The sequence below is a fragment of the Lissotriton vulgaris genome, chromosome 4_1 (genome assembly GCF_964263255.1).
Source record: "Lissotriton vulgaris chromosome 4_1, aLisVul1.2, whole genome shotgun sequence".
Lineage (NCBI taxonomy): Eukaryota > Metazoa > Chordata > Amphibia > Caudata > Salamandridae > Lissotriton > Lissotriton vulgaris.
In genome coordinates, this window is record NC_141691.1 from 2,084,124,092 (window position 1) to 2,084,147,973 (window position 23,882).

The 23,882-nt window shown below is 49.2% G+C and overlaps 1 protein-coding gene across 1 annotated transcript in view; it reads left to right on the forward strand.

The window, feature by feature from the left end:
• Window positions 1-23,882, forward strand: part of LOC147725082 (uncharacterized) — a 186,287-nt gene that overhangs the window by 67,997 nt on the left and 94,408 nt on the right. The window contains exon 6 of the mRNA XM_086967104.1: window positions 105-347. Within this exon, the coding sequence (XP_086823230.1) occupies window positions 105-347 (243 nt within the window). The remainder of the gene's footprint in view (window positions 1-104; window positions 348-23,882) is intronic.

The window sequence follows — 23,882 nt, forward strand, 5'->3', positions numbered from 1 at the left end:
GGGTTTGTTAATCAATAATTCAAATTAATAAATCATAAATCTCTTTATGTAATTTTCATAAACTCTCTTGTACGTATCCTGAAATCTCTGTTTTCTATATCCAGCATAGCTACTCTACCATCAGTGAATGGCTCTGGACAAACTACTGCCACCATGGCTGCCTTCAAGTCTAATTCCTTTACTGATCCGCTCACAGAAGATGACATCCTGACAGTGGGCACACCGCTTTACATTGGTATTTCAACTACATTCCCTGATGGAGACACATTCACATTAAGGGCAGAGAGGTGCGTAGCTGCACCTAGCAACAACCCGGCAGATCCCAGCGTTGAACTCATTGCAGGCGGGTGAGTGACCATTTCTCAATACTGATCCACCTGTCTCCTTCTTCTTCAATAACATATTCACTGTCTGTGCCCAGTGGAATGTGGGCACCACAGTATGATTGCAAGAACCTGAGTTTCAGCAGTGAATGTTCTGGATTAAATAAAAGAGGAAAAATGTTGAACAAGTGATTGAAGGAGAAAAAAATGACAGTGAAATGAAGGCAAGTGCAACTAATGCGTGTATGTGAATATTAACTAAGAACAATGAGTTTTATAATGGAAGTAGAAAGCATGAACTTAGGGGGAAATTGTGAATGAGTGAGATAATATTGCTGATATATATGATGGTAACTTCATGAGGGTAAAACACCCCTTTGTGTGAGGGCAGGACACAGCCTATGCAAATGTAAAGTGTGAACGCCCCTCTCTCTCCCAGTCCAGGAAGGCTATCAGTATGCAGATGTGAGGGCTGTCCAGAAAGTATGCACACAGTGTAGCTGTCACCCTGCCCTAGACAGGGATTGGAGTCAAATTGCCAAAAGACTCGTTGTAAGCACAGAGAAATGCCCACTTTCTAAAAGCGGTACAGAAGGGGGTGGTGATGGATTAAAACCAGATCAGTTGACTGGGGGTGAGTGCTTGCAATGTTCAACACTCCGTCATCCCCTTTGGTTTTGCTTTGTTTGCCCTAAGTTGGCAGGGTATGCCCAGATGTGGGTCCCTTGTTCACTAGGGGAAGTGTGGCTCACTGGTTAGATTATGGTAGATAAAGTGAGCAACCCAGTAAACCTTTGGGGGCTTGGGTAAAAACGTAGTAGGATGGGTAAAATTGCCTCCAAAGGAGTTTGTTGTACTAATTAGGTTGATTTAGTTATGTAACTGAATTGAATACAGGTAACTTAATTATCCTGGGTGAAATTAATTATAATAGCTTCAATGAACATTCATATACTTAACTAGACATGACAATGTGAGCGGCCTATCCAAAATAAAGATTTTAAGGAATTCTCCTTTGGATAAAGCTGAGAGTCGACGTTTCGGTCTTTATGGGCAACTCTTCAAGACCATCATCAGGACAGTAGAAAATTAATATTGTAAATCCCTTAAATCGATAACCTTAACTCCGTGTGATGGAGGGAGATGATATGTAGAGCCGGGGCAGAGGTTAATCTACGTGAGTCCATAGATTAACCTCTGCCCCGGCTCTACATATCATCAAAGGAGAATTCCTTAAAATCTTTATTTTGGATAGGCCGCTCACAGGCTTTACAGAGATTTTTGATTTGTTTCACGATATTTATCCTGTATTTCCTGTTTTGCACATTCTTTATGCTTTGTATTTTTCCCTTTATGATCCAATTTTGATAAAATTCACTTTTTTGCCTATACACATGTCTATTCGTTTTTGTCTTAATGTCAAGTATTGTCATGTCTAGTTAAGTATATGAATGTTCATTGAAGCTATTATAATTAATTTCACCCAGGATAATTAAGTTACCTGTATTCAATTCAGTTACATAACTAAATCAACCTAATTAGTACAACAAACTCCTTTGGAGGCAATTTTACCCATCCTCACTGGTTAGAAGCGGCGGACCCTGAAGCAGAGATAGGGCCCGGGACCAGGGTTCAATTTCCGACGCGGCAGGGTCTTGGGTCAATGTCCGTGGACTCGATAATTCTCGCCGAGGTGCCTATGCTAACCATGGGTCCCACTCTGCAACTCTGGGCAATAGCTTGCTTAATCTCCACAACGGCCCCATCAAGGCCGGGGATGCCTGGCTTCACCTTGGAGGTCCCCTAGAGGGACCATCTCACAGGGAAATCCATGACGGGTTCCCCAGCGGTATACAGCGCCAGGACACTCCGAGATGGAGTAACAGAGCGCTTTACAAGTATGCTTACCTTACCTTACCTTACCTTACTTTGCCACTGGATTCAAGCTAGCCTGGCTGATGACGGCTGATTAACCTTAGCCAGAAACCGGTCCGAGGATGCTTGTTTCCGGTCCAGGGAAGACATGGCTTGGCAGTTCAGTCTGGACTGTTCCCATGAGGCACAGGGTCAGACTGATTTGCATATAGCCATGTCTGAACTGGGCTGGCAGAGTGGGCTAAAGAACGGTGATGGATAAAACCCAGATCTTTTGACTGTGTGTGAGTGTTTGATTGGTTCAAATGCTCCGTCCATCACCACCCCCTTTTGTACCACTTTCTAAAAGTGGCATTTCCAAAATAGTAATGTAAAATCTAACTTCACCATTAAGCAGGATTTCTCACTACCATTCTAAACATACTAAACATGCCAACATCACTCTTTTCAGATCAGGAATTACCACATAAGCATATATAAGGACATTCCCAATACATGCCTACGATAGGAGTAGGCCTCACAGTAGTGAGAAACAAAGTAGATAGTTTGCCACTACTAGGATATGCCACACAATAAGGCAACATGTCCTAGCATTAACTTACACAGCACCCTGTCCATAGGGGTACCTATGGCTTAACCTATGGGTGACCCATATGTAAAAAGGGGGAGTTTAAGGCTTAGTAAGTAGGTTTAAATAACATATCAAAGAGGCAATACACTGCGCACCAAGGCTCTGCAGTGACAGACCTGAGACAGGTTTTAAAGGCTACTTCTGTGGGTGGCCAATTAGTGCTGAAGGCCCACTGCTAGCATTTAATTTATAGGACATGGGTATAGGGGATACCACTGAACAAGGGACTCATGAGTAAATTAAATATGCCATACAGGTGTAAACCAATCATACGATGTTTAAAGGAGTGAACACGTGCATTTTAGCACTGATTAGCAGTGGTAAAGTGCCCAGAGTCCGGAAGTCAACAATAAGAGGGTCAGAAAAATAGGAGGACAATGGAAAAAGGGTTAACCCTGCAAAAAGGGCCAGGTCCAACAGCCTGTGTCAAAATATGACGTGGGATACCAAACTACCCCTATACAGTGACTGTTGTATTCCCTTCTGCATCTCAAGAAAGGAGAAAGTCTGGTACTAAACAGTACTCCGCTTGGGTTAATGATAAAAGAAAAGTGCATTTACATCGGGAGGACATCATCAAGGCAAGCTGTAATGAGTTAGCCAAAGTGTCGACACTGGGTTATGGTCAAAATTTACAAAGGACATTTTGAAGTTCCTGTAAGTCTTGCTGGTATATTCCCACCAGCATACTAAGATATGATAGGATAAAGTTTAGAAAGCGCATTAAAACCCGAGGGTATCAAGGCGCTAAACAGGCAGAGGTGAAGGGACTAGCATAAGGCAGCCAACTAAAAGCCATGTTTTCAGCAGCTTTCTAAAAGCAGAAAGAGAGTCCGCTTTGCAAATAGGAGAAATCAGGGAGTTCCAAAGTTTGACGGCTGCTACTGAGAAGGAGCTCCCATCTCACCTGGCCCCTGCGGTGTCTGGAGAGAGCAATTTTTTCTGGTTGGAGAATCTCTGACCTCTCCTGGGTGTATACCATTGGAACATGGTTTTCAGCTGCAGCAAGCTTTACCTATGCATGGCTTTGTATACTGCGCTCAGAACCTTAACCCCTTCCGTGCGGCCGCGATTTCCCCCGTGTGCGGCCGCCGGACGAACAGGGGCGGGCCGTGACGAACCCCAGCCGTCATCAGCACACGAGCACCGTAGTGCATGACGGCTGGGGTTCGTCACCAGCATGGAAGGGGTTAAAGGAGATATGCTGCTTAATGGGTACCCAGTGCAAGGAGTCCCTGACAGATAATTGCTTTGTAATGTTCAGGATCAGCCTTGCTACTGCATTCTGAACAACCTGGATTTTGTTCAGAGAAATTACATTGATAAGGTATAAAGCATTGCAGTAATCAAGACGGGCGGTGATAAGTGCCATGATGGTCGACCGATTTAAATTAGGCGGGATACAGGGTAACACCTTTCAGAGTATCTTTGATATATAGAAACATGTGCTGACCGTACCTTTGACCTGAGCATCAAAGGTCAGACTCGCCAAAAAGGACCCCTAGATTTTTAACTGTCTTATCTGAGACAGGAAGGTGACCACAATCTGCAGGGTACCAGACACTTGACCTGATAGAGTTCTGTAAGTCAAAACCTGGTATCTCGGTCTTATCGGCAGTGATCTTATGGAGTTACCCTTCATCCAGCAGATAATGCATGCCATACACTTGTTGAATTGCAAATCATTAAAGATGAAAGCAATGATTTGAGTTTCGTACAAGTTCACCTGAAACCGAAATGATCTCACCAGCTAATCCAGGGGTGTCACATAAATGTTAAATAAGGTGGGGCTCGGGGAGGAGCGCTGAAGGACCCCACATGGAAGGCTGAAAGCCTTGGCTTTAAATCCTCCGCAGCTGACGGTATTCCTTCTTCCAGACATGTTTGAATGGAGGAGCTGAAGAGCTTTATCCCCAACTCCCACTTCCTGCAGACGCTGGACCATGGGCATCAGGGAGACTGTATGGAAAGCTGCTGATAGGTCGAGCATAATCAGCAACGCAAAGCCTCCCTGATCCACCTGCATGTGGATATGGTCAGTGGCTATAAGGGCGGACTTGGTGCTGTGACCTGCACAAAACTCATTCTGAGAGAGGTCTAATCACTCCTGGGACTCCACGTGGATCATCAGAAACAGTGTTTATGAATTTCTCTGCCATCTTGGCGTGGGCGGGGAGAAGGGAGATAGAGCAATCATTTTTCAGCTCTGAGGGTTCCGAATTATTTTTTGGGGGGAGTTATGACACAATAGTCTCCTTCCTGGTGTCCGTGTAGTTACTGGATAGAAGGCTGTTGATAACCTGGCACAGGAAATTGGCTACAGGGTCCAGAACCAATGTAAGTAAGGAGGGCATACAGGGGTCTGAGGGTGCACTGGATTTAAGGCCCATTAGAAGATCTTTAGTTTGCTGAGCAGTAAGTTGAGGGAAGGCAGGAAGGGCAAGCTTCTCATTGTTCTGAGTGGTCTCCTCAGCATCATTAGGATGCTGGGCTGTGGAAGGAGGGCAGAAATTAACAACATGCCTCTCGGGGGCCTGAGAAACCTCTTTGGCCTTATGGTCTTCAGTTTTAGTAGGACGAAACTCCTAAAAGATCATGAGGACCTTGTTTTGAAAGTAGGTAGCTACGCTATCACAAAAATCTTGGGAGGGGGTTAGCAACAGATTTTCTGGTGGCCCAGAGGTCTCATTTATGACCCCGTAGAGCATACTAGATGGAATATTTTCAGTAAAGAAGCAGGATTTGGCTTGAAAAATTGCATATTTGTATTTCTGTAGCAAGGATTTGTGCTTAGCCTTTTTCCTAGAACAGGGGTCCCTACGCCATTTATGTTCTTGCCTGCAGCACTCCTGTCTAAGGGATCTGAGCTCTTCTGAGAACCATGGGACTGATAGGGCTTTGAGTGATGCAGTTTTTAAAAGGGGCAGCAATATCAAGAGCCTTGTTTGTCCAGTTGTCGAAACCCTCTGGAGGGGAGCAGAGTATCCTCTCCCAAGCTGTACACAAAGCAGCCTCCCTTTTAGTAACTGTGAGCTTGTTCAAACCCCTATAACGAAAGGTCCTCTAAATAGACCTCTCCTTCCCGGTAATGGGAAGGGTGGTACAGACTCTAAATTCAATTAACCAATGATCCACCCAGCTGAGAGGCTGAACAGCCTCTATCCCTAAATTGTTGTGGTTGGTGAAAATGTCGTCCAGAGTGTGGCCGGCGGTGTGGGTTGGAGATTTATTTGTACAAATCCCAGAGATGTCATGAGCGTAAGGAGGAACACTGCATCTTTATCTTGTTTGTTTTCTAGATTGGAATTAAAATCCCCTAATATTGTAAGATGAGTGGAGGTAACAAATGGTTCCAATATTTTACACCATGACTCTGTAAACCTGGTTCTAGGGCCAGGCGGGCGGTATACAAGGAGTCCTGAGAAGTTATGATTGTTGGACAGCTTAATCCCGAACAAAGCTACCTCCAGTCACCATTCATTATGCACAGAGTGCATCTAAGAGAGGTTTGAGCTACCAAGGCCAGTCTGCCACCTCTATTGGTTCAGATGCTCCGTTCATCACCACCCCCTTTTGTACCACTTTGTTCGCCATAAGTTGGCAGGGTATGCTCAGACGTGAGTCCCTTGCTCACTTTGCCACTCGATTCAAGCAAGCCAGGCTGAATGCGGCTGAAATGCCAGAAACCGGTCCTCGGAAGCTTGTTTTTGGTCCATGGAAGGCATGGCTTGGCAGTTCGGGCTGAACTGTTGCCATGAGGCACAGGGTCAGACTGATTTGCATATGGCCATGTCTGAACTGGGGTGGCAGAGTGGGCTAAAGAACGATGATGGATTAAGCCCATATCTGTTGACTGGGTGTGAGTGTTTGATTGGTTCAGATGCTCCGTTCATCAGCCCCCCCTTTTGTATCACCTCTACGGTCAAGGAGGTCACATAATAAAATAATAATAATAAGCCATTTGTTGCACTGAAGGTGTTACACGGATCCCTCTTGTTTCAGCGTCGAGTCAAGGGGGTGGTAACCGAATGGTCACTAACCATTCTTTGTAAAGGTAAGTCCAGAAAGATGACATTTGAATGTCCGGAGGTCTGCCTGAAGATTGCTGGAGGTCAGAAATACTTTCCCCACAATGCACTGGACCATCTACTTTTAGGCAATTCCTCAGAGGGCCCCATGGTCAGTGATTCTTTGGTTTTCTCATAGAGGATTTCCATATATAGTCATAAGGCACTGTTTTGCTGCCCTATTTCTTCCGGGGAACCCCCAGAGGCTGAAGACAGAGCCCACGTAGAGGATTGACCCTCTCCTCACTCTGAACTCCCACCTGAAGACTTGGCCTGCTGTTTTTTTTGCTCTTCTGCTTCCCGAAGCCTGCAACATTTCTGTCAGAAAAACAAGGAGGAAGACCAAATACATTAAGTGAAGTAGTTATTAGCTAAATTCAGAAATTCATTTCTGAAGAAAAACATCAAATTGGTAGAGCTCAAAGCTCCAGGGTCCTTAAAGCAGGAGCTGAAAAACTGAACTGAAGTAACTGCCACTGGCTGGGCATGAGGGGATACTGGTGGTCGCTGGAATCTTAAAGACACAGTTTCTATTTTCAAAGACACATAATGGCAGCCTATGGGGCTTCTCTGTTATTTCCTTTCAGCTCTATCATGGAAAAAGTGGTTTTGTGAAGGAGATTGTTCTGTGTGTTTAATACCACAAAAAACGACAGAATATGTAGTATACTGACTTCCTTTTTTCAATTCTAGTGATAGTGGTATTAAGCTTTATTGTTCAATTACTTAAAATTCATTACAATATGCTATCAATATAAAATGGAAAAAGAGTTAAAATTCCAAACAAAATGCTACAAACTAGAAGGGAGTAAAACATTAAAAACTGATATCCAAACTGGCAGGTGAATAAAACTTAGAGGGGAGTTTGTCCAAGTCTCTTTTGCTTGCAAGCCGGGTAGTTTCTTTTTGTAACTCAATTTTCTGTGTCAGTGCGGCCTGGATTGATTCAGTAAATTTCCCTAGCTGCACAACTGTTTGAGCTGTTTCATCAGAGAAACACAAGTCTGATGCTTCTTTGTATTTTACAAGACCGTGAGACCTGCTGATGGGAAGTACCAGTTGATGCCGCTCGCTAGCTACCTTTGGGCAACAGCACAACAGATGGAGTCAGGATTCACGGTGGTAACTACAAAGGCTGCGGTTTTCCCACTATATAGGAGGTGTCCAGTGATGAGAGATTGGCTTGATGGTGTAAGCTTTCCAGGTCTCTTTCATGCAGCTATTACCACCAATTCACTTGTGACCCTCCCATGGACGGACCATTTCCTGGTCCCTATCTCCTGGGAAATCTCCACACCGACTCTCCCAACCTCAAAAACTCAGGTTATCGACCGACAATGGCGCAAATTGTCACCTGAGAAATGGTCTGCCATCCTTGCAGATTCAATCCCCGAGCTCTCCTCTGACCCCACTACGGCTGACAAACAGTTTAGTGATTGGATTACTTCATCCCTAGACACTATGCTTCCGAAAACTACCACCTTTAAACACTCCAAAAGGTTATCCCCCGCTCTCTGGTACACCCCAGAGCTTAAAGCTCTGCGTCAAGAGTGTAAGAAAACCGAACGCTTATGGAGACGTGACAAATCAGAAACCAACAAAAACATCTACTCTACTTCTCTTCTAACTTATAAAACCGCTATTCGCAAAACCAAAAGCGTGTTCTTTCAGGAGAGAATAGAGAAAGCGGGATGCTCCAGTAAGGAAGCATACGTCATCCTTAAAGAGCTTTTAAAAACCCCAGGACAGGGACTGGGACTTCCCTCTGACCCTAGAGCCGACCAGGAGAAATGCCAACAACTGGCTAATTTCTTCCAAGATAAAATCCGAACAATTTTGGACTCAATCCCCCCCTCGAGCCCGTGGGAAGAGACCGTTCCTTCATACACGACATCTCCCACTTTTCTCTCCACGTGGGGCCAGGTTACCATAGATGAAGTGAGAAATACGTTTAACTCCATGAAGAGCGGCTCCCCTATGGACCCTGCTCCTCTCAGGATCCTCAAGGAAGTAGCCCCCACAATCATCCCCCCCCTCACTCATCTCAATAATACCTCACTCCAACAAGGAGTGGTACCCTTGAGTTGGAAGACGGCCGTCGTAAAAGCCCTATTGAAGAAACCTTCTCTTGACCCTGAGAATTTTGCGAGCTACAGGCCCATTTCCCTACTCCCAGGAGTCAGTAAGATTGCGGAAAAATTAGTCAATAGGATACTTTCGCAGTTTCTGGAGGCCAACGATAAACTAAAAAGTTCCCAGACGGGCTTTCGACCAGGGCAGGGCACTGACATCGCCCTCCTGGCAGCGGTAGAGGAGGCCAGAACGCTACTGGATGGGGGAGGATCAGTGGCAGTGATCCTCCTCGACCTTAGAGCGGCGTTCGATACCGTTGACCACCAACTCCTCATTGAAAGATTGGAAAGAGTGGGAGTGAAAGGTACAGCCCTATCCTGGCTTGCTTCCTTCCTGTCCCAACGGACCTATCAGATATGGGAGAAGAACGCCCGCTCCTCTGAAATGCCCCTCCAATGTGGTGTGCCTCAGGGCTCTTCCCTGAGCCCTACATTATTTAATATCTATATGTCCACATTGGAGGAGGTTATCACCCCATTCGGAGTGAGCGTCGTCAGCTATGCTGACGACACACAACTAGTGGTGTCTCTGTCCCATCCCAAACAACAGAAAGCCGATCTATTCAACTGCCTTACGCAGGTCCATCGATGGATGAATAGATCTGCCCTAAAGCTAAATGGGATGAAAACCGAGGTCCTCATACTTGGCCCGAAAGGAACCTCACTCCCCATGGACATCTGGCCAGCCTGTCTAGGTCCTCCCCCTGATCCTAAAACAGAGGTAAAAAGTCTGGGTGTGTGGATTGACTCTGATCTCTCATTCGCTACGCAAGCAAAGAAGGTAGCAGGGACCTGCTTTGGTCTCTTAAAATCTCTGAGAAAAGTCCTGCCCCTTCTCCCCCCCAAGTCCCAAAAATTGCTAATCCAAGGTCTCTTAATATCGAGACTGGATTATAGCAACGTGATTTATCTGGGCGCTCCTGAAGCGACCCTGAATAAACTTCAGAGAATCCAGAACACCGCTGCCCGGATTATCACAAACACCCCGGCCAGATCATCTGCAAAACCTGCTCTCAAACTCCTTCATTGGCTCCCCATAAGGGAGCGAGTCAAATTTAAGGCCTTGTGCCTTGTCTACAAAACATTGCACAACCAAGGCCCCCCAGTCCTCAGCAATTTTATCACCCCTTACAAAACCACTAGATCCCTTTGGAATTCACTCCCTCGCGACCTACGTCTTGAACCACAATATCTGCGTTTCAGGAAGCAGCTAAAGACGCACCTCTTCCCCTAGTTTCGGCTCGGCCCCCCCCTTCCTCCTGAATCCTCATCCGAATCCGAATCCTCATCCCCCCTCTCCTTCTGTTCTCTGCTCCTGGCCCACAGGTCCGTAGAATTAGGGTTTTTAGCGCTGGGATACCTCCGGGTGACTACGCGCTTTATAAAATAAAATAATAATAATAATAATAATAATAATGGGATATTTTCTTGACCTGCGTATTCACTGATCTTTTCCATGCAGCTACAGGAATGTTTAAGTTGTGCAAGTTCTGAACGTCTATTTCTAACAATTTTATGGCTGCTGCCCACTGAACCTGCCATAGAGATCCACCTTCTTCAAAGATTGTTTTAATTTGCGTTTTCAGAGAGGTTGCTGGAGCATGCAGGGTGCTAATATAGTATTTTAAAAAGTCCCCTGAACAGATAATGTCCGGAAGGGTGAGACCCAGCTCCAACCTTACTCTTGCTTTCCTAGCGTGTCATGGGATGCCTAGAACCTTCTTGTGTGGAGAAATTTAGTGGTTCATAAGGAACTTGGTGAAGGCTCCAGGGAAGACTAGGTGGCCGTAGTTAAGAGTGGAAGCTAGTTTTGCTTTTAAGATTTTCAGGATGGGTTCTGCAGTCGGACTGCGTTGTTTTTGATTGAGATTTCTCAAACTGTAGATGATACCGGCCCCCTTGCTTCTTAGATGTTTCAGATGGGCTGTGGATTTGGCCCCTTCGATAGCTTGAGACCCGAATAGTTATAACCTGTGCATGTTTTAATTTGCAGGTGACCTAGGCGCCATCGTGCCGTCTTCTTTTGGTGGTACTTCCCAAAGATAATTATCCTGGTCTTCTCCTGATTCACCAAGATATTTTGGTTAAACCTGTGCTGAGCTTCTAAGGCTTTCTGTAGGCCTGTCCTAGTGTGATCCTTTATAACTTTGTCATCGCGAATTGGAGAATGTGGAGCCGCACATTCCCCAGCCTTGGTGTTAGTAGATTTGCCCCCTCCAGGGCGTTTTCCCAGGTCGGCTGTATAGAGATTAAAAAGTAAAGGGGCAAGAACGCACCCTTGTGTGTCCCCCAAGAATGGTTTTTAATTCAACAAGAGTGCTTTCCAGAGCTCGAAGGGGGATGCAGTACTTAAGTCTGTGGAGCTCGACTCTTTATGTATGATCCACTACAGGAGTTTTGGATCTAGATTTGTGCACTATTTTATTCTGCTCAAAACTTCGTGCTGCTCTTCTCCAGTTGAAACCCCCAATGTTTCCAGTTGTTTTGTAGATTTCCTGTTTAGCTAAAGAGATACCCTCAGTGGTCTATGATCGCTCTTGTCCCTATTTCCCACTTCAAATTTGTTAAACAAATGTAATCAGGTTATCCAAGATGAAGATGTAATCAATTGTGGACCAACTCCCGGGTGTTCATGTCCCCGACAATATTTAGAAAGTGTGAGACATATTTATTTATGAGGTGGTCCATTTTTGTTGTCAATATTTTTAGTACTTGTTTTTTTTGCTGAGAGGCTGGGTTGACATAGCAATTAATTAACAAAAGACGAATTGAGATGTTTTTAATTTGCAGATCAATACTGCTTGCAGATTGGAAGTGTTTGTTGTTAATAAGGATGCCTCTATTCTGCTGAATTGTCTAAATTGTCTAAGTGAAATCAATAGGGCTTGAGAATCAAAGGTTCACGCACAGCACAACAAATCCCAGAAGACACCACAACGTATTCGTGGCCACGCAGTTTCTGATTGGCCACACAAAATCACTTGAGACATGTATTTATCAACCGGCACCGCCGCGGACACCTACAACCACAGTGTGCCATGAAGCAGTGATATTGACAAGTGTTGACAACTGTGTAGCAGAATGGTAAGCCTGGGAACTAAAACATGGCAACTTTCACTCAACTCCGTAAGAAAATTATCAGCTGAGTGATTCTCTCCCCCTCGTGTTTTTGATTCACACAGAAAGAAACCATTTCAATACCGGAGCGAAAATGTTCCCGCGCCGGCAGACCCTTATACAAGTAAGTCTTTCCACCGCGCACATATACTAGTTCCAAAAGGATAGCGGACTTACACTAATCCCTCTTTTTTGGATATATACCATTTTTTTAGAGATGTAACACGGTTCACAAAGAAATTATTTACCCCGACTGCGGTAGACCCGCCGCCGGATCACGAAGAGTAAAAGTAATCTCCTTTCCCCTTCTTGCAAATCGACCTAGGCGAGTAATTACCTGCCCCCGCCATAATGTGCTTTGACCCAGATTTCACTCTGTTGCAGTTCAATTCCATGGCACAGACGATTTCGTTAAGCAAGTGCATCCTTGGGCAAGAATTACACAAGGTATGCCGCATCCTGTGATGCGTTCTTTTTAAACAATAATTTGGCTTGAGGACCCCGTTTGTTAAAACAATTTTCTCCTTTTTATAAACAGTTCCCATGGACCTGAGTCACACCGCCCTGATGAGAATCCTGTAAATCACTCAACAGGATTCGAAACGCGTCGGCATTTCTCCCTTTCTTGACATTCAATGCCATCGATGTTGGTGCAGAAATGGGCATTGTTTCCTGAGTTGTACTGATTCATTTTCTCTCAGGTTTTCGGGTTTGATTTCGAAAAGTCTCTTACTCCCCTGGTTGTATATTGACTATTGTGATTCTTTCAAACTTTATGATCAATTAGTCCATGTTATGAGCACACTATTGTTGTATATGTATTCACAATTTCACTGTTGTGTTTTTTCACTGTAAATATTCACAATTTGTTTTTCAAACTGTTCATGGCCATACATGAAGTTGATGGCAAATTTTGTTTTGTGTGAAAAAAAGTAAAAAACAATTTGATAACTGAGTAAAAAGCAAAAGACATAAATCATTGTCGGGGTAAACTAATAAAGTTTTGTTTATCCTCTAACTAGCATTCATTGTTTCAATCAACACTTGAGGTTTAGGTAAAATCCCCAAGTTCACATTATACTGTGGCCCTACCTACCCTCTTTCCCACTGGGCCCAACCACCCTTGTTTTTTTTGAACAGTAACAAAGATGGCGGATAATGTACCAGAAAGCCCCTGCTCCTGGCCACGGGTGCCACTGAAGCTCCACCACTGGCGCGGCTCCAACCGAGATGGTCACCAAAAGTCCGATGGCTGCCACACCAGGCCTCACCAGGGTCTACATTGACCTGGCTTGTACTGCAGCAGCGGCTGTGTGAGACCTGGGGTCACCAGGTCTCAAGGGGGTAGCATGGCTCGAGCAGGAAGGCAGCCAGGGGCTTGCGTGTAAAGCAGCTACTTAACGCACACATCCAATGAAACACACAGTGGCTACAATAATGGAGACCACACCAGTAGTTGTATTTGAAAGAATCAAGATCTTTTATAGAGGCTTTCAAATAGAGTGTTGCATTATTAATTCTTCAGCATTTCATTGAGACATTTCATGAATCACGTTCAGGTTACATTTCCTATGAAAGGGTGAACATTTCATTAGAATAATAACGAGCTCATCTAGAAGAGAAACTCTAGCTAACCCCGCCTGTCATATCAAACTCTCTGACAAGCAACGGGGTAACTGTATTAACCTGGAGCATCCTACAAGAAGCGACTATAGTAATGCGTTTAACTATCACATCAAACCTCTCATGGACGCTTTTCCTTAAAGGTAATAAAACATATCGGCAAGTACTATCAGTCCAACAAGGAACTCCAAAGAACAACCTTTGATTACTTGTGAAAAGCCTTTCTTCTTGTGAATACAGGTCGGCTTGCGACCTAGATCAGATCATCAGAATACTATGGAAGCCCACCTATGCAAGAAAATTCAGTACAGTGAAGTGAATCTCCCTCTCCTTTCAGGCTTGTACATATGGTGCTCTAAACATTTCAGGCTTGTAAATACGGTGCACGCTAAACATTTCAGGCTTGTAAATACGGTGCACGCTAAACATTTCAGGCTTGTAAATACGTGCACGCTAAACATTTCAGGCTTTAAACTCCATTCTCTTGAGGCACATTCGAAGGGGGGGGCCAACAGGGCCCAGTCTCGGAGAACCCCGGGGGAGGGGCGACCTCGGGCCTCTCTTGGCCTACTGCCCTCCTCCCCAGGGGGTTACCTCACTTCTTCGGCCCTCCAGGGCCCTTGCGTCGATTTCAAAAGAGGAAAGGGGGTTCCAACCCTCTCGGGGCCTCACTGGTCCCAGCGCAGTGCAGGCTCAGCTTCAGGGCACCGGCGCTGGGGACGAGGCAGGGGCCGCATGCAGCGCAGAACGGAGGGGGCTTCCCCGAGTGCCGGGGCTCGGCAGGGAAGGGCCGGGCAGGCAGCCAATGACTGCGCGGCTGTGGCCGGGGCGCGGCGGCGCTCCCGTCAGGTGACACGGGCCTCAGAGGCTTCATGCCTAGCGCAGCCTATCGTGCGCGGTGCAGCGGCCCTCTCCTGGCATACGGGGGCCGCCGAGAGTGACAGGGCAAGGCAGTGCTCCACCCGGGCGCCGGGGCTCCAAGCAGAGGGTGATTTCTGGCCCAACGTGGCCTATTGAGTATTCCGGCGGCCCTCTCCTGGCATACGGGGGCCGCCGAGGGGGGTTCCACGCGACCTCTGAGGGGATTCCTCGACGTGGCGGTAAGTCAACTGGGGCAGTGCTCTGGACTCCCTGAGTGCTATGGGGGCAAGAGGACAGCACTGCGCCGAGAGCGCTCGAGGCACTCGATGTGGGGCACTCCCCGGGGCACTGCAGGGTTCAGGGCATTAGCGATTTTCAGTCTGGGCAGTCTCTGTCACAGCGCTGGGCAGCGAGGAGCAGGCTGGGAGCAATTTACAGCGCTGGGCCCACAGTACAGTCAGGGGAATACAGGTCGGCCCAATTGTAGGCAGGGGGGTGCGCAGGGCAGCACAGTCCAGTACCTGGTCCCAGAAAGCAGTTTTCTTGGCGCTTGGATGGCTCTGCGCCCTTGGTTGCTTGTTTCTTGAAGTTACTGGGGGGGGGGGGGTGATGAGTTGAAGGCTTGAAGAATTTCTCCTCAGTCACTGCAGATGGACCCTGGAGTTCCCTACCACTGGGCCAGATCAGGGGGCTAGCTTAGGACACCTCACCCAGCTTAAGAGGCAGCACCTCAATCCTGTCACTCCCAGTAGCATAGGTTCCTCACTAGGCCCTCCCGCCTAAGACTCCTGTGTGGGTTCCCTAGGTCCGTGATGCCCCAACTGACTAGAAAGTTTCCCTCCTTTTCCTTATATAGCGTCAGTTGGCAGATGGCAGTGGCAGTTGGTGCCTCCCCTATTCTGGAAGGTTCCAGGAGCCTCCCTCATTCTAGCTATGGGCAGGCTGGCAGGCTGGTATGGCAACATTGTTTAAGGGTTCCAGCCAGCTCCTGGCTACTAGAGTGCGCCTATTCAGACCACGCTGCAGTAGCAGGGGTCAGTGGCAGCCATGTTGGGGGAAGAGAGCACCTGCACCCTGGCATTGATTAGCAATGGGAGGGTGCCCAAAGTCTTAAAACCAAAAAAAAGTAGGTGTGAAAAATGAGGCAAGGGCAAAAAAATACAGGGAAAGACCACCCTAGGGCTGACAGGTCTAACATGTGTCCCCCCAGCTGAAAGTGGGGAGAACTACCCAACCTCTAGGGAGTTCTCGTCACTAAGGCGGAAAAACCGGGGGAGACCGTCAGCATTGGCGTGGTCAGCTCCGGGTTGATGTTCCACCCTAAAGTCCATCCCCTGAAGGGAAATGGACCACCTTAGCAACTTTGGGTTTTCGCCTCTCATCTGCATGAGCCAGCGAAGGGGTCGGTGGTCAGTTTGAACCAGGAAGTGAGAGCCAAAAAGGTATGGCCTCAACTTCTTAAAATCCCAGACCACCGCGAAGGCTTCTAGCTCGATGGTACTCCATCGCTGTTCCCGCGGGAAGAGTCTTCTGGAGATGAAGGCCACAGGTTGGTCTTGGCCATCATCGTTGAGTTGCGACAGCACGGCGCCTACGCTATGCTCTGAGGCATCTGTCTGCACGATGAATTCTTTTAGAAAGTTCGGAGTGGCCAACACCAGAGCTGTACACTTCGCGCGCTTCAGTGTTTCAAATGCCTCCTGGCAAGCAGCCGTCCAGATGACCTTGCGTGGCTGCTTCTTGGACGTCAACTCGGTCAAGGAGGCCACGATGGTGCCATTACCCTTGACGAACCTGCGGTAGTAGCCAGTGAGACTGAGAAAAGCTCGGACCTCAGTCTAAGTTTTGGGGGGCTCCCAGGCCATGATGGTCTCAATTTTGGCCTGGAGGGGTTGCACCCTACCTTCGCCCACCACGTGTCCCAGGTACACGACAGAGCCCTGTCCAATCTGGCACTTGCTAGCCTTGATGGTCAAGCCAGCATGTTGCAAAGCCTGCAGCACCTCCTGGAGATGCTGCAGATGGTTCTCCCAGGTGCTACTGAAGACAGCTATGTCATCCAGGTATGCCGCTGAGAAGGACTCTAGGCCAGATAGCACCTGGTTCACCAACCGCTGGAAGGTGACCGGAGCATTCTTGAGCCCGAAGGGCATCACTTCAAATTGAAAGTGGCACTCGGGGGTGGAGAACGCTGTCTTCTCCTTTGCTCCATCGGCCATGGCAATCTGCCAGTACCCTGATGTTAAGTCAATGGTGCTGAGGTACTTGGCTGCTCCCAGCCGGTTAATCAGCTCGTCTGCCCTTGGTATCGGGTGAGCATCTGTCTTGGTGACAGAGTTCAACCCCCGATAGCCCACACAGAACCGAAGCTCTGGGGTGGTGCCCGGTGGAGCCGCTTTCGGCACCAACACAACTGGACTAGCCCACGGGCTACTGGAGGGTTCGATCACACCCAGTTCCAGCATCTTGGTCACCTCACTCTGGATGCTGTTCTTTACTTTATCGGACAGCCGGTAAGACTTGGTTTTCACTGGCGGGCTGTCCCCTGTGTCCACATCATGGGTACACAGATGGGTGATTCCAGGTGTGAAGGAGGACAACGAGGGGTGCTGCGCCAAGACCTGGCGGCAGTCCCTCCGTTGTTCTGGGGCCAAGGATGGGGAGAGGACAACTCCCTCCACTGAACCATCCTTTTCTTTAGCCGCTAGAAGGTCAGGAAGAGGCTCACTTACCTCCTCCTCGCTCCCATCCGTCACCATGAGGAGAGCAAGCTCTGATCGCTCATGGTGAGGCTTCAGGCGGTTGACGTGGAGAACCCAATGGCACTGACGGGGGGTCTTCAAGTCAACTAGGTAGGTGGTCTGGCCTCGACGTTCCACAATCTTGTACGGACCAGTCCACCGGTCCTGGAGGGCACTAAGCTCCCCAGGCTCCATGACCCACACCTTCTGTCCAACGTCCAACTCTTCCGTCCGAGCGTTGCGGTCATACCACTCCTTCATGACGGCTTGGCTAACCTCTAAGTTTTCTGAGGCTTCTCTCCAAAGCTTGGCCATCTGGCTGCGGAATGCCAGCATGTAGCTGACAACATCACGGGAAAGCTTCCGCGAAGTCTTCTCCCAACCCTCTTTGACCAGACTGAGGGGTCCCCTAACGGGATGGCCAGAGAGCAATTCTTAGGGGCTGAACCCGACTCCGTTTTTTGTGGGACCTCGCGGTATGAAAACAGCAGGCAAGGGAGGAGGATGTCCCATTTCCGCCTCAGGTCTTCTGGCAGACTCCAGATCATCCCCTTCAAGGTCTTGTTGAAGCGCTCTACGAGCCCGTTAGTCTGGGGGTGGTAAGGAGTGGAGAATCGATAGGTCACTCCGCACTCCTTCCACATGGCCTGCATGTAGGTCGACATGAAATTTGTGCCCCTGTCCGACACCACGACCTTGGGGAATCTCACTAGGGTAAATATCCCCATCAGGGCCCGTGCCACCACAGGTGCAGTAACGGTCCTCAGAGGGATGGCCTCCGGGTACCGAGTGGCGTGGTCCACCAACACCAGAATGAACCGATGTCCCGCAGAGGTCGGAGGGTCCAATGGCCCAACGATGTCAATACCGACCCGCTCAAAAGGGGTCCCGACCACTGGGAGTGGTTCCAATGGGGCCTTCATTTTGGTCCCCGTCTTGCCACTGGCCTGGCAAGGTTTGCAGGTCTTGCAATAGGTGTCAGAGGCAACTCTCATCCTAGGCCAATAAAAATGTGGGACTAGTCTTGCAAAGGTCTTGTCCTGGCCCAGGTGTCCAGCTAAGGGTATTTCATGCGCCAGTTCCAATAAAAAGGCCCGGTAGCACTGGGGGACCACTAAGGCCCTTGATGATCCATGCACCGGTACCCTTGGTTCACTGTACAGGCGTCCATCCTCCCAATACACGTGATAGTTGCCGGTCTCCTTGTTCATCGCTTGGGCTTCGGCCTGTCGCCGCATGCCTTCAAGCGTGGTGGACTCCTTCTGCGCCCGACAGAATTCCTCCCGGGTAGGCCCTCCTTCCACATGCCACTCGGCAGGGGTCGGCAGGTCCCCCACGGGAACGACATCCACCTCCACGGACTCCGGGGTTACCTCCGCGGGCTCCCCATCCATCACACAGGGTGTGTCCTCCACAACACTCTCCTCTGGACCGACAATGGGTTGGGCCGTTGTTTCCGGCTCCAACACGGGTTGAGCTTCTTGCTTGGCAGCCATGGACCGCGTGACTACGCAAGTCCACCCTGGTAATCCCAGCATCTCAGTGTGGGCCTTAAACTCCACTTCCTTCCAGGTGGTATGTTCGAGGTCATTACCGAGCAGACAGTCCACAGGCAAGGCAGGGCTGATCGCAACTGTCAACGGGCCTGACACTCCTCCCCACTCAAAGGGAACTTGAGCCACGGGATAGTAGCTCATACTGCCGTCAGCCAACACGGCTGGATGGTACACATCAGGAACAACCTGCTCAGGGGACACCAGCCGCCTCACTACGGTGGTCATGCTGGCTCCTGTGTCCCTCAGAGCGTCCACCTCCTCCCCATTGACCGTCACCCTCTGCTGGTACTTAGCAGTCACTAGGACCATCTCTCTATCCCCAAGTGAAACCAGGGTCAGGCCTGTCCACTCCCATTCCCTATCTAGGGGCAGCTCCAACCCAAGCGCTACACTAGCCACCCCAGGACTCTTGCCACCAGTGGGGGCTGGGGGTCGTTGCGACACTAGGCAATTCCCTTGTAGTGTCCGACCTCTCCGCATTCATAGCACCGGACCACTTTTGGCTGCTGACTCTTGTCAGGGTAAGTGGGTTTTGGGGAATTCCTCTGAGGTGGGGTACCTACTCCTTTCCCAAACTGTCTAGTTTGTGGGCCTCGTGAGAACTCCGGTCTTTTATCTCCACCCTCTTTCTTCTGAGGGGCGCCCTGTCCGCCTTTCGGGCCATCTCCCCCGAGGCCCTTGTGTGACACCCGGGTGCTAACCCAAGTATCCGCCTCCTTCGCAAGCTCACAGGGATCAGTAAGCCTGCGGTCTACCAGATGTTGGCGTAGCTCTGGAAAACACTTATCCAAGAGGTGCTCTCTCAAAAAGAGGTTATACAGACCCTCAAAATCACTCACCTCGCTGCCACGCACCAAACCATCCAGAGCCTTACGGGCATACTCAAAAAAATCCACCCAATTCTGCGTGGACAGCTTATGGCTCCCACAGAACCTCTGGCGAAACCTTTCAGGGTTGAGGCCAAAATGTTTGATAAGTGCCTCCTTCATGGGGGTGTACCTAAACTGATCTGCCTTTTCCAAATACAGGAGGGTGTCCCTGACATCAGGAGGTATATACCGGTACAAACCACCTCCCCAGTGTTTCTCAGGCACCCCATGGGCAGTCAAGGCCACTTCATATGCCTCCAACCACCTGGAAATGTCATCCCCCTTGGTGTAGCTCGCTATCACCTCCTTGGGTAACCAGAATCTGGGCTCCTGATGAGCCTCTGGTCCGCTCCCACCATTAGGACTTCCTGGCGCACTCAACTGCAATGCCTGCAGCTCCATTTCCTTGAGCTGCAGCTCATGCGCCAGCTTCCTTTCCTCCATAGCAAACTGCTTATCCACCCTTTCTCTCTCCCTCTCGTGCTCCAACTTGGCAAGCTCCCACTTCAATAGTCTCTCCTCCCTCCTGTCCTCGTACTCCTGCGGTGACACACTCTCCCTAGATACTCTGCTTCCTGCCCTGGAACGTCTTCCTGGCAATACATTGTCTGACATGTCAATGTTGAGCAGGCCTGGGTCTTCCTGAGTGTCTGCCTCCCCGTGTGTGACCTGTTCCCCATCCTCATCCTCCTCTTCTGGGTGGGCCCTTACCCATGCCCTCAAGGCGGCACGGAGCTCTTCTTTAACAGCTCTTGTCCCCACAGGCACCCCCATCCCCTGACAAAACTCCCTTAACTGCACTACCGTGTACTTATCAAGGTCAGCCAGCTGTAACTCCATTCTGTCAGGTGAGGACCTAGATATCCTGGAAGAAAAAATTCTAGGATGTGGGCAACTCTACTGGTTCATCACACTTTGTTGCAGGTTAGACAGTGGTGAGCAATTGGGTTTGCTTGAAGCACGATAGGTGTCCAATTAGTTGCAGCACACCCTGTCCCACTGGAGGATGTTAAGTAGCTACAGGTCCTGTATCCCACCGCTCGCCAGCAATGTGAGACCTGGGGTCACCAGCTCTCAAGGGGGTAGCATGGCTCGAGCAGGAAGCCAGCCAGGGGCTTGCCTGAAAAGCAGCTACTTAACGCACACATCCAATGAAACACACAGTGGCTACAATAATGGAGACCACACCAGTAGTTGTATTTGAAAGAATCAAGATCTTTTATAGAGGATTTCAAATAGAGCGTTGCATATTTAATTCATCAGCATTTCATTGAGACATTTCATGAATCACGTTCAGGTTACATTTCCTATGAATGGGTGAACATTTCATTAGAATAATAACCAGCTCATCTAGCAGAGAAACTCTAGCTAACCCCGCCTGTCATATCAAACTCTCTGACAGGCAACGGGGTAACTGTATTAACCTGGAGGATCCTAAAAGAAGCAACTATAGTAATGCGTTTAAATATCACATCAAACCTCTCATGGACGCTTTTCCTTAAAGGTAATAAAACATATCAGCAAGTACTATCAGTCCAACAAGGAACTCCAAAGAACACAACCTTTGATTAGTTGTGACAAGCCTTTCTTCTTGTGAATACAGGTCGGCTTGCGACCTAGATCAGATCATCAGAATACTATGGAAGCCCACCTCTGCAAGATAATTCAGTACAGTGAAGTGAATCTCCCTCTCCTTTCAGGCTTGTACATATGGTGCTCTAAACATTTCAGGCTTGTAAATATGGTGCACGCTAAACATTTCAGGCTTGTAAAAACGGTGCACGCTAAACATTTCAGGCTTGTAAATACGGTGCACGCTAAACATTTCAGGCTTTGAACTCCATTCTCTTGAGGCACATTCGAAGGGGGGGGCCAACAGGGCCTAGTCTCAGAGAACCCTGGGGGAGGAGCGACCTCGGGCCTCTCTTGGCCTACCGCCCTCCCCCCCAGGGGGTTACCTCACTTCTTCGGCCCTCCAGGGCCCTTGCGTTGAATTCAAAAGAGGAGAGGGGGTTCCAACCCTCTCGGGGCCTCACTTGTCCCAGCGCGGTGCAGGCTCAGCTTCAGGGCACCGGCGCTGGGGATGAGGCAGGGGCCGCATGCAGCGCAGAACGGAGGGGGCTTCCCCGAGTGCCGGGGCTCGGCAGGGAAGGCCCAGGCAGATAGCCAATGACTGCGCGGCTGTGGCGGGGGCGCGGCCGGTGACGCGGCGGCGCTCCCGTCAGGTGACACGGGCCTCAGAGGCTTCAGGCCTAACGCGGCCTATCGTGCGCGGTGCGGCCGCCGAGAGTGACAGGGCGAGGCAGTGCTTCACCCGGGCGCCGGGGCTCCAAGCAGAGGGTGATTTCCGGCCCAATGCGGCCTATTGAGGATTCCAGCGGCCCTCTCCTGGCATATGGGGGCCACCGAGGGGGGTTCCACGCGACCTCTGAGGGGATTCCTCAACGTGGCGGCAAGAGGACAGCACTGCGCTGGGGGCACTCCCCGGGGCACTGCAGGGCTCAGGGCAGTAGCGATTTTCAGTCTGGGCAGTCTCTGTCACAGCGCTGGGCAGCGAGGAACAGGCTGGGAGCAATTTACAGTGCTGGGCCCACAGTACAGTCAGGGGAATACAGGTCGGCCCAATTGTAGGCAGGGGGGTGCGCAGGGCAGCACAGTCCAGTACCTGGTCCCAGAAAACAGTCTTCTTGGCGCTTGGATGGCTCTGCGCCCTTGGTTGCTTGTTTCTTGAAGTTACTGGGCGGGGGGGGTGATGAGTTGAAGGCTTGAAGAATTTCTCCTCAGTCACTGCAGATGGACCCTGGGGTTCCCTACCACTGGGCCAGATCAGGGGGCTAGCTTAGGACACCTCACCCAGCTTGAGAGGCAGCACCTCAATCCTGTCACTCCCAGTAGCATAGGTTCCTCACTAGGCCCTCCCGCCTAAAACTCCTGTGTGGGTTCCCCAGGTCAGTGATGCCCCAACTGACTAGAAAGTTTCCCTCCTTTTCCTTATATAGCGTCAGTTTGCAGTTGGCAGTGGCAGTTGATGCCTCCCCTATTCTGGAAGGTTCCAGGAGCTTCCCTCATTCTAGCTATGGGCAGGCTTGCAGGCTGGTATGGCAACATTGTTTAAGGGTTCCAGCCAGCTGCTGGCTACTAGAGTGCGCCTATTCAGACCACGCTGCAGTAGCAGGGGTCAGTGGCAGCCATGTTGGGGGAAGAGGGCACCTGCACCCTGGCATTGATTAGCAATGGGAGGGTGCCCAAAGTCCTAAAGCCAACAAAATCTAGGTGTGAAAAATGAGGCAAGGGCAAAAAAATACAGGGAAAGACCACCCTAGGGCTGACAGGTCTATCAAGACCAGGGATTGATTCCGGCCCCTCTTTATAGCGATTGCAGGAAGAGCAACAGTTTATGTCGTTCTGGGCATGATGGGGGGAGAGAGCTGGAGGACCGGGGGCAGTGCTTTAACCTTGTTGCTGCCTCAGTCACGGCCGTTAATCATCCGCTGACCACTGGAGGGGCCCTTAAAAGTACCACCGGGGCCTTGGGAGCTGTGGGGCTGCGACGAGGCCAGAGCAGACCCCCTTGTTAACTCCTCTGCTCTTCAGCTACCATCCGCCTCTTCTCCTTCCTTGGTTCCGCCTCTCTGGTTCTGACTCTCTCTTGCAGCTCACTCGGAGTGGTACGGGGTGGTACAGTGCAATTCTGTACCCCCACCAAATGCGGCTGCTGCTACTCACGTCCTGTTGCAGCCACTGCTGCTCCGATGTGCTGGGAATCCTGGACTGGATCATAAAGCAAGGTAAGCTAGATAGACATGTGGCCAGTGTAGCCTATGTATTTAGGCTGCATTATTGTCTTTCTATCTCTTAAGTGTCTTTGCAGGCCTTCCTGAAGAAACCATAACCATACAAAAAGAGCACTTTCTTACCAAGGGTTACTACCAGAACCTGCCTACCAATGGGAAGCTTCTGGAGACTTTCAGGTCCCCTACATGTCAATACAATATGACAAAACTCTTTTTTATCTGGTTCTTGAGTAAAAAACAAGATTTATTAAAGATGAAAACTTTCACTTGATGTCAGTATCTGTGGCACTCTG